The sequence below is a fragment of the Hemicordylus capensis genome, chromosome 3 (assembly GCF_027244095.1).
Source record: "Hemicordylus capensis ecotype Gifberg chromosome 3, rHemCap1.1.pri, whole genome shotgun sequence".
Classification (NCBI taxonomy): domain Eukaryota; kingdom Metazoa; phylum Chordata; class Lepidosauria; order Squamata; family Cordylidae; genus Hemicordylus; species Hemicordylus capensis.
Window position 1 is genome coordinate 116,306,556 of NC_069659.1, and position 14,739 is coordinate 116,321,294.

The window sequence follows — 14,739 nt, forward strand, 5'->3', positions numbered from 1 at the left end:
ATGTATCCCAAAGTGCATGCAATTAGGGTACAAAACCCAACTAATTTAAAAACTCTTATTGCAAACTGAAGTAACCCTTAAATGTTAAACTGCTTATGATATTCTCATGATCATCTACCTCAATAGCTTTTTGGGAGATTTATACTTTATTGTTGAACTATTTGGAGGTTACAATTCAACACACACTTCACTACAAATTATCTCAAGACATGTGCAGAGTAGGGATGTGCATGGAACCGGCGGTGGGGATACCTTTAAGGACTGGGGAGGGTGCTTTTACACCCCACCCCGCCGCATTTCCCAGATGGTGCTGCAGTTTAAAAGGGTACGGCAAGGCGGCAGCATACAATAGCACAACCGTTGACCCTTGGCACTGGAAGTACCTGGCATGCATTGTGCTCGCTTGCATGTGTGCCCAACATGCACACACGTGCCGGGTACTTCCAGTCTAAGGAGGCAGCAGGGAGGTACGCTGCCACCCCACCGGACCCTTTTAAACTGCAGTGCTGGTGGGGAAAATATGGCAGGAGGGTAAGAACACCCTACCCAGTCCCTAAACATATCCCCCTACCCCCACCTTCAAACCGGTCAAACCACCAGTCTTTCGAACCTGTTCAGAGGTCCGTAAAAGGGTTCGTGTACATCCCTAGCCCAGAATGGCATTGGTACAACAGTACTAGCTAGAGCTGTCCAACCCCATTTGCTTCTAGAAATGTGCATGAATCGCATTTTGCGATTTTATTTGAGCTCAAATAAAAATTGCAAAATCCTCTCAAGTCTTGGCTTGGCTGGCTGTTTCTACCACGAATTGAAAGACCAATCAATCTCCATTCTTTTTAATCAATTCAGGTGCCATTTTGGGGGGGAGGGGTAGCTGGTCTATCAGTTGGGGTTGGTGAGTAGACCAGTCCTCTGTCCCAGACTTAGAGCGTCATCCTGCCTCGGAGGACCAGTCCTCCGAGACGGGCCAATGTGCTAAGTCTGATGTGGAGGGCTGGTCTACCTGCCAATCCCAACTGGCCTCAAAAAACGGTGCTCGAATCAATAGATTTGAGTCAAATCAGGGTCAATTCGATTCGAACATAAATTGAGGCCTTTATTCTAAAGGCAATTCGATTTGAGTTCAAATAACTCAAATCAACCTGATTCAAACTTGATTTGATTTGCATATCACTACTTGCTTCCACCCTCTTAATGCTTTTGAAAAGCTAGAGGGACGTTTGGTAATGGTGTCGGATATGATGCAGGTGGCTGGTGGGGGTGTGGCGGGGGACAAACAGAGATCCAGTCATAGAAGTTGTCTCAAACTCAGATAAGAGTAGAGATTTTTTTAAAAGTTATCTATTAAGTTTCTTACTAGGAATGTCTAATCTGATTGTTTACCAGCCATTGCTTAAGAGCAAGCCCAAGCAAACTAATAGCAGCCAAGGATCTGCTGTATTTTGTGATTTCAAAAATTGCTGAATTAAGTGGAGTATAGGAGACCTTTTAAGAAAGGAACAAGTAGTTGACAAGGATACTGAATCTTAGCCTCTTTTATTGTTTTTAGGTATGTGAACTTGATATCATCTTTAATTTTGAGAAGGCTTATTTTATTTTGGATGAATTTCTTTTGGGAGGGGAAGTTCAGGAGACCTCAAAGAAAAATGTTCTGAAAGCCATTGAACAGGCAGATCTATTACAGGAGGTAAGTAAACTTTGTTTGCCAAAGCACACCAGCATGCTGTGTTCTAAGACAAATGTTTGTTTATCCAAAGCTGTGTAGGAGAAGCTTTTCAGCATGTTGAGCATGTAGTTTCTATTTAATATTCCCTCTTTATACAGCATTGCTTCACCCATTTCTTGCTTTGTTATACAGAGTTCACTACATTCAGTGTGTAACCTATGCACAGAGCAATAGTACTGCTTTTTTAAAAGCTTATTTTCATAGTTTCTATGTAGGTGTTGCTAGACATGCAGCCACTGTCCTCTGTGTGTTCAGTGTGTGTGTTATGTCTCCAATTTAATTTCTATATAACCTTTTGGTATTACATTAACTAAATTATTACAATTTTTTGTCACACCTGATGCATGTATGCCTCTTTACTGTTTGATTGCTGAAACCCAGAAGCTAGACTCCCTTCTTTGAGACACATTAAGGTATAGTTAACATTAACTATTTTAAAGACAAGTAATAATGCCATAGCAAACTTAGGTAGATGTGGACTATATATTTAGAAAATAGTTATATTAGCCGTAGAAGTATAATAAAGTAGATTAGGGGCTGAAACCCTGCTTATCAGCTGCTAACAAAATGGATAAACAGTAGGTGGTTGTGTTTTTGAGCTGGCTTTAGTGAACCAATTAGAATTATGAACTCAGTTGCATGCAGCAGAAGAAAATATTTTTTTGTTGAGGAAAATAAAATTCCTTAAACGACCTTTTCACCAAGTTCTCTAGTAGCTATAATCTGGACGTAATAAACTAGATGTTTTGTTTGAGCTGTGACACTGACCCATGTTATGAGCATGTTAAAATCAGTTTCTACACATTGGCCTACTGAAAACCTGGGTTAAGGCACTTGTACAGCTGTGTAAATACAAATTCATTTGTCCTGTAAACACTACATGAGCTATGTTCTAAGATGTGTATTTTTGATCTGTTTTATGAATGTTGTGTCTGAATCTATCCTTCAGTCCCCTGTATACCTATGTACCATTCATTAGTGAGGGTTTTAAGGTAGCAAAACAGCCCATTCTTTAGTCAAAGAGGTCATCTAAATATGCATTAGTTGAAACAGTACAGTTCTTTCAGGACTCTTCCATCTCAGAATGCATGTGGGGATCCACATCAAAATCTTCCTGTAGATGATGTTGTACCAGAAAGGAGATAAATACAGGCTTTCTGTGTTATGTCCAGTATCACAATAAATTTTGTACCATATAAAAAGCATTACAAAAACGGGTATTGGGAGGTGGGACTACTGCAGATATTATAGATATTGAAAAAGATAAATGGCTTATATTGGGGTAGGCAACTTTGGCAGTCAAGCTGTTATTGAACTATTCATGTATTTATTACATTTATATCCCACTCTTCCTCCAAGGAGCCCAGAGTACATGGTTATGTTTCTTCTCACAACAACCCTGTGAGTTAGGTTAGGCTGAGAGAGATGCAACTGACCCAGGGTCACCCAGTGAGTTTCATGGCTGAAGGAGGATTTGAACTCAGGTCTCCCCAGTCCTAGTCCAACCCTCTAACCAATGCACCACACTGGCTCTCTACTCCCATCATCCCCAGCCACAATAGATTGTGACTGGGGATGATGGGAGTTTTAGTCCAACAGCTGGAGTGCCAAGATTGCCTCCCCTGACTGATATGGCTATGTTGCCTTTCAAGTGGGTAATGGCTAGTTAGTACCTAACTAGGATATTCAGAGGTTGAGCTTCTTAAAATAAAATTCTTATTTTTCCTAGGCAGCCCTGTTTCTGTTCAAAGTATGTTACTTGTAAAGAAAATAAAGAAAAGCCCATTTGCCCCCACCCCCATATCCATCACTAAGTCTGATAATTTGGTTGAGCGTCCATTGTCTGGCTCTTATATTTTGGAGTTGGTTCCTAGATCTTTTTTTTTTTTTTGGTCAAGGGCTGTAATATTATGGAGAAAATAAACTTTTCTCCAGTTTATTTTATTGTGATGTGATACCATTGCATTCTTCAACTGAAGTAACCTCATGCTGTTTAAATTTGGGGTGGTGGTAGGATATCTACCATTGCTCCTTTAGAGATGTGTTTCAAATAAAATAAATAGCCTGATTCTGTTCGTATCTAGAAACCTGAACCAAATTTTGTGGGAGTGTGAAGAGAGACTCCCACCCCCATATCACCATAAAGTCACTCCAGCTCTCTGCAGGAAAACTTCAGGAGTGATTCCTTTCAAACCATGTTTTATTTCCCTTTCTCTTACTTTAGTTTACATGCTATCTTTAGTAATTAATTCATCTCCCCCCCAATATACAATAAACCAATGTAAGCAGAAGGACCCCTACCCCAAACTGATATGTACTCTTACTGTTTAGTAGGTTACCAGCACCCCAACAGCTGCTTGACACCCATTTTATTTTCACTGAGTTTATCCATTGTATGAATTGTTGAGCAGATTCCTTAGAAATGATTTGGTTTGCTTATTACCTTAGCATGTGGTTTCAAGTGATATTGAACATTAGTGGGTGAGTAACTTCTGGATTAAATTTCCTGAAGTTCTTCTTTGTAGAGTTCAGTATATGTGGATTCTTTATTATTTCTTTGTTCATTAGTAAACTGAAGTCATTTGGTCCTTAAAATTGTTTCTCAAATTCTTTTCCTAGGAAATGGTTATCTAGATAGGCAGTATTACCTACCCACTGTTTTGCTCATCACATGTCCCGAATCTGTCTAGTTGCCGAATACTAGTATGGAACATAGACATGTACTTGAAAACTCATGCATGTATTCTGATTATTAAATTAGTTGTAACCTGTCTTTTGACTAAGATGCTTGAAGCAAGATCGTATGGGAAGTTCTTTGAAATCTCTTCAGGAAAAGAGTCTAAACTTAAACCACACTGGGCAAAATCCATAGGCTGTTGTTTCCATGTTAGTCTCACTGACATGCACAGGAAATGACACTCTGTGAGGTACACTTGTTCAAAATGTTTTGAGAGATGCATGAGCTCTTTTAAAAAAAAAACCATTTTATATCCCGCTCTTCCTCCATGGAGCCCAGAGCGGTGTACTACATTCTTAAGTTTCTCCTCACAACAACCCTGTGAAGTAGGTTAGGCTGAGAGAGAAGTGACTGGCCCAGAGTCACCCAGCAAGTATCATGGCTCAATGGGGATTTGAACTCAGGTCTGCCCGGTCCAAGTCCAGCACTCTAGCCACTACACCACCCTCTTCTATTGTGACTGGGTTTACATAAATATTTTCAGTGGCTTTGCATAATTTCAGTGTTCTCTTTCCTGATTTTTTTTCTTTGGGGTGTGAATATTTCTAGTTCATTTACTTCACCTGTTTAGAGTCTTGTAATCTAGTGCCCTATAGTTCAGCAAGAAGTAAGAGTTTATAAGCTGCTTTATTCAGAGTCAGACCATTGAACATCTAGCTCAGTCTTCTGGCTACCAGCACCAGCTCTCCTAGATTCGATGGGGATATTTTCAAGCTCTACCAGGTGATGCCCGGAACTGAATCCTGGGCTTCCTACATGCATTGCATCTCTTTGCCCCTGAAATTGAATGTTTTCAGCTGAGACATTGCTTCTCCTATACACTGGCTATTTGATATGTAGTATTTAAGAAATGAGCTTGGATGTAATAAGAACATTAGAACAGCCCTGCTGGATTAGGCCCAAGGCCTATCTAGTCCAGCATCCTGTTTCACATGAAAGTGAAGCAGGACGTTTCACATCCTGTTTCATGGATGACATGAAAATGCTTAGTTTGGTGGTTACTGTGGGAATTTGTGCTGCCTTGTAAGAATGTAACAACCTCCTCAATGCAACAAAAGATAAAATAAAAAGAATACAGTAGCTTTTCATTTGCGATTTCCAGTATGAAAACTAGAAAAGAACAAGCTATTATTTATTCCTCCTTTGACTGTAGTTAATGCAAAATAATTCTCATAATGTCTTCTCTCAGTTGCCTAATGCTGGAAGGTTGTGGGTTTCCCCCACTGTTCAGTCTGATAGGCTTAAGTGCTGAAGTACAAGAACAAAATTAGGGCAACCAGTCCTCCAAGACTAATTGCAAACGCTCTTATTCAATTGTGTATATTTAGAATTTATTTCTTTTATTTCTCTCTCGCCCTTCTCTCACACATGGGAGTTTAAGTAAGATAAAAGTCTGTAACTTGGTTTAGTGAACAAAACTGGGCACAGTTTTTAGCAAGGTCATCTTAATAATTGAAAGTATGTTTCTTCACTAAAATGCTTGTTTAAATTGGCACACTATTGCTTACTAAGTTTATCTTGCTGAGTTCTGCAGAAGAGGTATATCGGTTGTTATACACCTGTTTTAACAACCTAATGCTGGTGAAAGAAGCATTTGCCTGACTTGCAGATTAAGGTTCAAGACAGACTAATCAGGCTCTGTACTAAATACCAGAGTGGTCTTTGCTCTGGCACAACCGGAATTGCTTTTATGTGAGCAAAAGATGCCTAATTCAGCTTACAATAGTGATCTAAGATAACCAAACAGCTGAAAAACAAGAGATTGTAGTTTGAAGGGAAAGCAGCACCAGGCACAGTAGGAGGGCTGAACCTTGCTATCTATCACTAGCCATCTTTTTCCTGCAGCCTCCAGTTGCCCCCCCCCCACCCGCCATGATTCCAATATATGTTTGCTGTGGCTGGGGGAAGAGGTATAGGAAGAAGCAGCAGGCAAAAGAAGGGTGAATCACCATCTCTCCTGTCACTGCTTCTCCTCTCTGAAATGCACCCCCTCAGCCTCACCGTTGTTTTTCAACTGTTCCCAGATCAGAGTCTGATGCCAAACAACTAGTTCGACCTTTAGCCATAAATTATTCTGTTTTTGTTTGGAGTATTTCCAGATGACTTTACATTTGCAGTTAGCTTACTGAAGGAATTGAAGACTCTGGAGCATGTTTGGGTTACAGGAGTGTTCTTTTATGTTGTTTACATGGCCTATGTTACAGGGGTACGTCGTGACCCCTGTAGCTCCATCTTAAGCTGCTCTAGTGATGCAAGAATATAGAAACGTGGGAGGGTCAAAATCATGTGGGGAAAACAGTGCTAATGTTGGAGGCTGAATCGTGTGTTCCTGTGCGTGTGGATCAGTGTAGTGCTTCCTATGTCGTCCTGCCCCTCCTACATGACTTGCATGTTCTTGTGGTGTTGGAGTGATGTGGGATCAAGCCATGGGTGTATGGTAAACTTGTTGCTCCCCTAACGTAAGTACTAGGTGCATGCCTGAAATCATTTTAAAACTAGCAATGTGAGGGTCAGTACTTGCACTTGATTAAGAAGGAGGTGCCTACTTTAAACTGCTTGAATAATGCATGAAGCAGGCAGCTCTCTTTGGGTAGTAAGAGCCTTTTCATCTTGCATTAGAAAGTTTCTGCTTTGAATTAGATCACTTTTGCCAGTCTCTTCAGATGTTTGGTGGTTTGACCTCCAATTAAAGATTATTATATGACGGAATAATGAATTAGGACTGTGCCTTGTTCTCCATTGTCCTTTTATCCATGTTTTAGATTGTAGTCCTTTATAATATTAGGGAATACTTGTAGTTTGCGCAGTATTAAATATTTCAAGAGTGGATTGTAACTGTGCCTACTGAAAATTTTGCTCTCTTCAGGAAAAAGACTTGAAAGAGCTTGGTTTTCTGAGGAAAAGGTGTTTTTTGTTGTTAAATCTGACAATCCACCTAGACTTCTCTTACCACTTAAAAAACAAAATCTTGGCTGATTTTGCACAAAGCGAATAGTGAGAGAATCTGAATTAATGTGGTCTGCTCGGGAGCCAAACCAGCTGTGTTTAACTGCCATTCACATGTTAATATATAATTGGAAGGGCTCCTGGGCAGCAGCCTGTGAGAGAGAGGCTCCCTCCCTCCCGTGCCTTACTTCCCCTATTGTTTGCTGTTCCCGCTACTTTCCCCCATACCTGGCTCACTTTCAGTATCGAAGCCAGGGACAGAATATTCACTAGACCCCAGGGATCCTCATCGTTGGGCCCCCAGATGTTAGCGGACTTCAATTCCCATAATCCCAAGCCCCAGTGGCCTTTGGTTGGGGATTATGGGAGTTGAAGTCCAAAAACATCTGGGGGCCCAACGTTGAGGATCCCTGCACTAGAACAATGGAGTGAGGGCAGATGGGGCATGGCATAGGGGAGGCTTCAGTTGTCCTTTCCCACATGCTGCTGTTAAAGAACACCCACACATACATCATATCTGAGCTTGTGAATGGCTGCTTATCACAGCTGGCTTGGCTCTTGAACAGATTACTTATTAAAGACCAATTCCCATCCCTATTTTCTATGTAAATGGGGAAGATGCATGGAACAAAATAGTATCAACACATTTAGTTACAAAATGGCCCTTACAAAAACTCAGATTGTACTCTGAATAACTGTCCTAACCTTGAGCTTGATAATCTTGCTTAAAGGGCGGGGATCTTTGTGTCGAATTGTCCATGTTTATGTGGAGTGCATTGGCATTTGTGTCCTCATTGCATTTTTGTTAGCTTTTTCCTTGATAACATTGACTTTATAGCCAATGTAATGAAGCCACTTGTCTAAGTGCCTTAATAGCCTTCATTGTATGTAACGAGTCTATGTGATAGTAGATTTTTTCTTATTGTAGTAAAACTAGCTGTAAATAATGCTGTTTAAACTACAGAATATCAAATATTCAATTGTGCTTGATTTTGTTTGTAGAGCCAGAATGAAGACTGGGGAGGTTTGTCTGAGGATATCTTATGATTAAGAGCAATCTAAGGCCTTAGCCTTTGATCCCCATCCGTACGATTGGTAACTACCAAATTTACCGTTTTGGTGGCATGGATTATATGAGTGCTTTGCAGAGAGTTTTGCACGTGTAATGAAGCTCTTGCCTGATAAGTAAAAGGAGAGCAGTCAAGTGATCAGTTATGGGCTTAACCCTCTGAAACATTTGCATGACAGTATTGAAGTGTGCTTTGGGTGCTCTGTCTTATTTTCCTTTTCATACTAACAGCATCAGTTTGAAGTGTGTGGTGTATGGTTTTTGTTCTGGTGATGTTAATCATGTTTAGGTGTTAATAGAATTTAGAAAGCTCCCAAAGCTTACTGCTAGGCAAACATTTTGCCTAAATACATTTAAACATTTCCTGGAAGATCCTGTCTGCCATGAAAGGAGCGCATAGGTTTTGTGCAGTAATGATTCTGCTGCAGTTTGCTCTAGCTGACACCAGATGCTGCATTACAGGACAAATTTTACTTGCATATTTAGTGCATTGCAACATACTTTTGTACAGAACTTTAAAGGAATATATTGTGTATGCTATGCAAAAAGGTAAAGTGTTCAAATGGGGAGGATTTATCAATACTTTTCTTAGCTAAATTATACATTAGTTAACATGGAAGACCAGTAGAAATTTCTAATAAGGTTAATGTGCCACTTCCAATTACAATTTAAGACTGATACTACTAGTACAATTCTGTGCACAGTTTCCTAAGTAAGCCCTATTGAATACAGCAGGACTAACTTCTGGGTGAACATTGGTATAAGAAATTCAGTGCAAAATACAGTAGCACTATACTTCATAACAAAGTTAATTTGTCACACTTTTTATCCTACCCTTCTCCTTAGTAGCTTAGGACAATACACACCAGGAGGTATGTTTTTAAAGCTGAAAAGTAAACATTTTTTACTGTCAACTCTTTCAGGTTTTCTTTAAGTTTTAGTTATGATGCCTTTTAAAATAACCTGGTTTAAAATAGATCTTTAATGTAAACAAGCATTTTCAAGTTTGTGCTTAAAGATGGTTAAAATTGAATTTGTAACTATCAAAAACATCTAGAAAAACAGGCTTTAACTTTAAGAAAGGAGCATGAAACAAAATTAGACACTTGAAATCAACCATGATAAGTGTGGATATGATAAGTGTGGATTGTAGTAAACCACACATTTTATGACAGTCAAATAATATGGGCACATGGGCACTCAACCATGATAAGTGTGGATATAACAGGATTGTAGTAAACCACACATTTTATGACAATCAAATAATATGGGCACTTAGTGTACAATCCAACTAACAGCAAGCAGTTTTACATCTGTCTGACTTCTTGGGTTGCCAGCTCTGGATCCCCCACTCCATGTTTTCACAATATCAAATAATCAAAGTCTCCAGACTTGCTTTCAGTAATCACCTGGATATTGATGCCAAATCCTGGGGGGTTGGTACCCATGCTTACCTAAGAGGGAGAAAGTTAGGCCCATAGTGTTATCTTACATTAGAAATTAATGGAACTTATGTGTAACTTGGTTGAAGCCCCTTCAAATATGTGATGTTCTTGCATATATACAGAGAGTACAAAACAGACACCACAATTTCCTCCCCCCCCGCCCCACAAAGCACAGAATTCTATAATGTAAAAGGGACTTGTATCCGTAGTCTGCAATCCAGCTGTTAAGAACTCAAGGGCGTAGCAAGGTTGGAGTGGGCCCAGAGATAAGATTTTAAAATGGGCCCCCCTTCACTGAAGCTCAGCTGATGAGTAAAGACCTATGTGCCATGATAGAACATCATCCTAAATTATTTTTTAAGGTTTTGTAAATGCTGTTCTGGTAGCTCTAGGTCTTAACACTCACATCAGTTTCAGAGGATGAATACAACTGAAGGAAGCCGGGGTGGGTGCGCGACTGGGGGAATCAGTCATGTGACCTGCCTCAGGGGGGGGCAAGGCAGTGGGCCCCCAGACGACTGTCTCCCCTTGCCCTATTATAGTTACGTCCCTGTAAGGACTTATTTAGTTACATTGACTTACGTTTATGGAAAGTTCAAGTGCATGCCTAATGTTCCCATTGAAAACAGTGAGAATGTTTTAAATTTATTCTCTCTAGGCCAAAAGGCTTTGGGTTATATTGTATAAATGCTGTGAACTGTAAACAGTGTCTTAATTGTTATAGCAACCAATTAGTGTACATGCTTCAGGAAACCTATACATTTTCTATTTGGAAAATCAATAAAAAATTTAAATTGGTCTATATTTTTGTGTGTGTGATTTAAATAGCCCCACCCCATGCATTTTATATCTGCCTCTTCCGTACCTGGGATTATAACAGTTCAAAAACCTTGTGAGGTAAATTAAATAGGGCTAGTAAGTTGCCTAAGGCCACCTAGGGAGTGCTACTTCTGGTCCTAGTTCACTTACTCGGTCCACTGCGCCACAGAGGTATAAGTCTAAATTTGAGAATTGTGTTGCCTGTCTATAAATGAGGCATACATTTTTTACTTTGAGGGCAAATTTGTGACCTTTTAATGCTAATTTAAAAGCTGACATGCAAATTTCTGTGGCCCTGTGCTCTGTGGACTGCCTGTGCTATTTTTAACACATTTAGTTTTAAATGTTTTAAAAATGGTCACAGGATGAACACTATTTGTCTTGACTAAAGGTAAGTTGCTATTTGCTATATAGCTAGCATTGTCTTATCAGAGTTGGATCCAAAGAAAAACTGAGCGCTAATTAGAAAGCTATTTATGTACATAATTGTGGGGATTGTGCACAGGTGCAGCCCCATACCCCAGCATCACACTAATCAAAAAGTGGGGTTAACTTCACATGTTTCTGATGTGCACAAGGCTGTAATATAATTCAGTGTATGCTAACATGATTTTATTTGGAAGGTTTATCCTTCTACTAGTGAGAGAGTGAGTAATGAATTCAGCTGATATCAAAGTCAGTAGTACTAGAATCTCCTTTTAGGTTTAACTGTGGTTCTAAAACTGGTAAATGTTTAACTTCCCCTGTCCTTAGTCACTAGAAAATGGGATGCACACTGCAAGGTTTCTGTTGTGAACAGGAGTGGCCATGCTAGCTTTCTCTTGTATAGGCTGGACGAAGTGATCAATCACAATTTGCAACCTTTCCCCAAAGGAAAATGGGAGGTTGCTACAAGAGGTGAAGGTTTTTCACTTGGGCAAGAATTGTGTTGCATTGCATAAGAATCTGGACTGGAACTGATTCTGCAGCTTCCAGCAGGACCTTGCAGTCATTAACCAATGGGTCAAAGTATAACTGACCCATACTTTTTATTTGTATGAGAGTCAATTAATTTAGACTGACCCTTTCTTAGAGCAGACAAATTAATGGAGGACAGATCTGTAAACTCTGTTAGCCAAACTAACTAAATGGAACTTGCCTGTTGAGACAGTGTACCTCAAAATTCTAATTGTTAGGAACGTGTATGTGGCCTTCATGCCCTCACATGCTGCTTGGACACCTGGCTGGTGACCATTAGAAACAAAATGATAGGTAAGCTTCTTCTAGCTCCCTCTGTAACTGGCTCAGACTTTCCTACCTTTTTGGAAGAGGGGAGTTTAGGAGAATTTTCTGCAAATACTTGAAAAGAGTGAGCCTGGAGAACCCCCTTACCAATACCATACTGTTATTGCCCCACCACCACCACCACCACCAGAGATGGGGGAAGAAATGAGTGGTGAGGTGGGCTAGCAATGGCGGAGAGCTCATCCTTTGTTCTCGGTGATAGTGGGTGCCTTTAGGATTGAGGCTTCTTCACCACCATCTTCCCTCTAACATAAGGTGTGTTTGGGAGAGGGGGAGTTCTGGTACCAAACTGAGCTTTTGATGAGCTGGGTCCAAACTGTGGTGGTCAACTGGTTTCTGTTCAGCCAGCTCCTGAGCTTGCCATTCCAACCATCTGTATCATCATTGTACTGGATTAAATGCAGCTTTGGCCTGCCTTTATGTTTCTAAGCAGGTTTAGCAAGTAAGCAGCTGGGATGTATGTAGAAGGATTCCTCAAGAACCAGTCTCCAAAGCCGGATGTTACTTGGATGAGTGAGTTCTGGGTCTACCAGATTCCATCCCAAATTGGAATACGAAAGGAGAATTAGCATTTAAGTGAAGGAGTGATGCAGCAGCTCTGTGTTTTTTGCCTGATCCCAGGGATCATCCGAGCTTGGATTTATCATTTTATGGAGCCCTTTCCAAGTATTAGCACAAATTGCAGCCATTTAACTTGGTTAATGTTTTTACTACAAAATGGCCAATGGGGTCTTTCATTCTTAATTGTCCCTCTTAGATTTTCTCTGGTGAGGCTCCAGGCAATTGAGTTATTCACCGATCAGGAGACCGATTTGCCCCCAAAATATGAATGGTTGCCAGCCTAGGGTTTTCTGTCTTCTGCTGCTTTGGCTGGGGAGGGAACAATTGCTTTTCCTTTCTGCGGAGTATGAAGTGGTATGTACCCTATGATGGTCTCTGTATTCATTTCCAAATCCCCTTTGGGAGATGCAAGGCCAGCCCGGCTGGATCAGGCCCAAGGCCTAGCTAGTGCAGCATCCTGTTTCAAACAGTGGTTCACCAGATATGTCCCATTAATTTCTCTCCCCCTTTATAGTGCCTGGATGAAGAAATGGCAAGTTCTCCAGGCATTTGAAGGTCAGCTTTGTTGGGATTCTGATCAGGTGGGAGGTGCCTGCATTTGGACTTAAATTAAAGGCAGCCTTATAGTAGCCCTCTTCCTGGCTGGGTCTTAGGGAGTGGGGCAGATGGGCATTTTGAGCCTGTATAAAGTGTCAAGCAGCTGGCTTTAGACTTTATCCCTCCCCGTGTTTACACTGTGGGGGAAGGGAAAAGCTTTCTCTCTTTGCCTCGCTTCACTAGATCCTGTATGCTGCTGGTGCAAGGATAACTTTGGGATCAATTCCAGTCCCTGTGCAACTGTGTTTATTTACCAGCAGTTAGCTCATCTCTGTGCTTCTGTCCTACAGTGTCCCTTTGTGGGTGCGGGGAAAGACATGGCTTGGCCATGGAAACAGAGCAGTCACAGGGAGATAGTGTGATAACACCATATGTAAATGGACAACTTCAAATGAGTTGGAGCAGCAGTTTGTCCTTTGATCTCCCTGTGAGTAGATGGGTATAGGGGAACACCCCCCCCCCACAATAATTGCCAAGAGGCCCTGTAGAAACGCAGCACTGCTTAGAGAATAGCACAGGTGGTTGTGGGGCGGGGGGACCATTGGAAATGGAAGTTTGTCTGCCTTGAGATCTAATCAGGTTAGTTTAAGCTACAGGGGTGTTGCAAAAGTCAGGAGAAATTGTTTTAATAACAAGATTAATAATGTTAGGGTATAGAAAATTTAAGACAGCCTTGCCTACCAACTGTTGTAGGGAAACCCCAGTGTATTCTACAGCAGTTGTGATGTGTGAAGCTTCTCTTAATTTGTTTAAAGTGAAAGAACTGAGGGTTTTAACAATCGATGGGTTGATCTTATCACTGTAATTTTAAAGGAAATTCTAAATGAGTCTTTTCTGCTTGAGTGGTGTTATATCCATGTCAAATGTGTTCATGTAAAACATTGATATTTTTGTGGTAGTGTGTTTTCCAGATTTGAAGCCTGGAATGGAAAGGGGCAAGGATAAATCACTTTGATTCAGAATTCTTTTGTGCAGGGCTGCACAACCTTTGGCCCTCCTGCAGAGGTTGGACTACAACTCTCGTTGTCACTGACTGTTGGGCCATTGTGGTTGGGAATGATGGGAGTTGTAGTCCAACAGCAGCTGGAGGCTGCCCAAGTTAGGCAGTCCTGCTTTAGTGTCACAGTGCACCATAGTCGGTGCTGTTGCTTAAAACCGTCAAATACCATATATAGAGGAGGGGAGAGGGGAACACTGAAACACAGAGATGTTCAGGAGGCATTCTAGGCTTAACACATAGAAGATAAAAGGATAGTGATGGTAGATTTCTTGATGAAACAGTTGTTTCCTATCTGGATAGCTTTGGAAATATTCAGATGGCTCATTCATAAGGTGACCACTTTGTCATTCACAATTTTCCTGACCCATTAACATTTATGTACGTGCATTTACAATGATTGTAAAATGAGCCAGTGTGTGGTGAATACTTCCAGCGGGCAGTGTCTCTTGTGATGACTGCAGTTTCTTAAGCAGAAATCCTAGTCCCATGATCTACCCTTGGAATCAGTTGCTTAAGTAAGTGCAGTAGCTGGCCTCTAGTTTTTGTCTTATTGTA

At 40.8% G+C, this 14,739-nt stretch overlaps 1 protein-coding gene across 6 annotated transcripts in view; it reads left to right on the forward strand.

Annotated features, from left to right (window-relative positions):
* AP1S2 (adaptor related protein complex 1 subunit sigma 2) overlaps positions 1-14,739 on the forward strand; it is a 34,743-nt gene that overhangs the window by 12,169 nt on the left and 7,835 nt on the right. For 4 of the 6 annotated variants that reach the window (XM_053305159.1, XM_053305158.1, XM_053305160.1 and 1 more), the window contains one exon: positions 1,550-1,687. In XM_053305159.1, the coding sequence (XP_053161134.1) occupies positions 1,550-1,687 (138 nt within the window). Of the gene's footprint in view, positions 1-1,549; positions 1,688-2,107; positions 2,140-8,411; positions 8,505-14,739 lie in introns of all 6 variants that reach the window. The other 2 variants (XM_053305155.1, XM_053305157.1) reach the window with 2 other exon arrangements.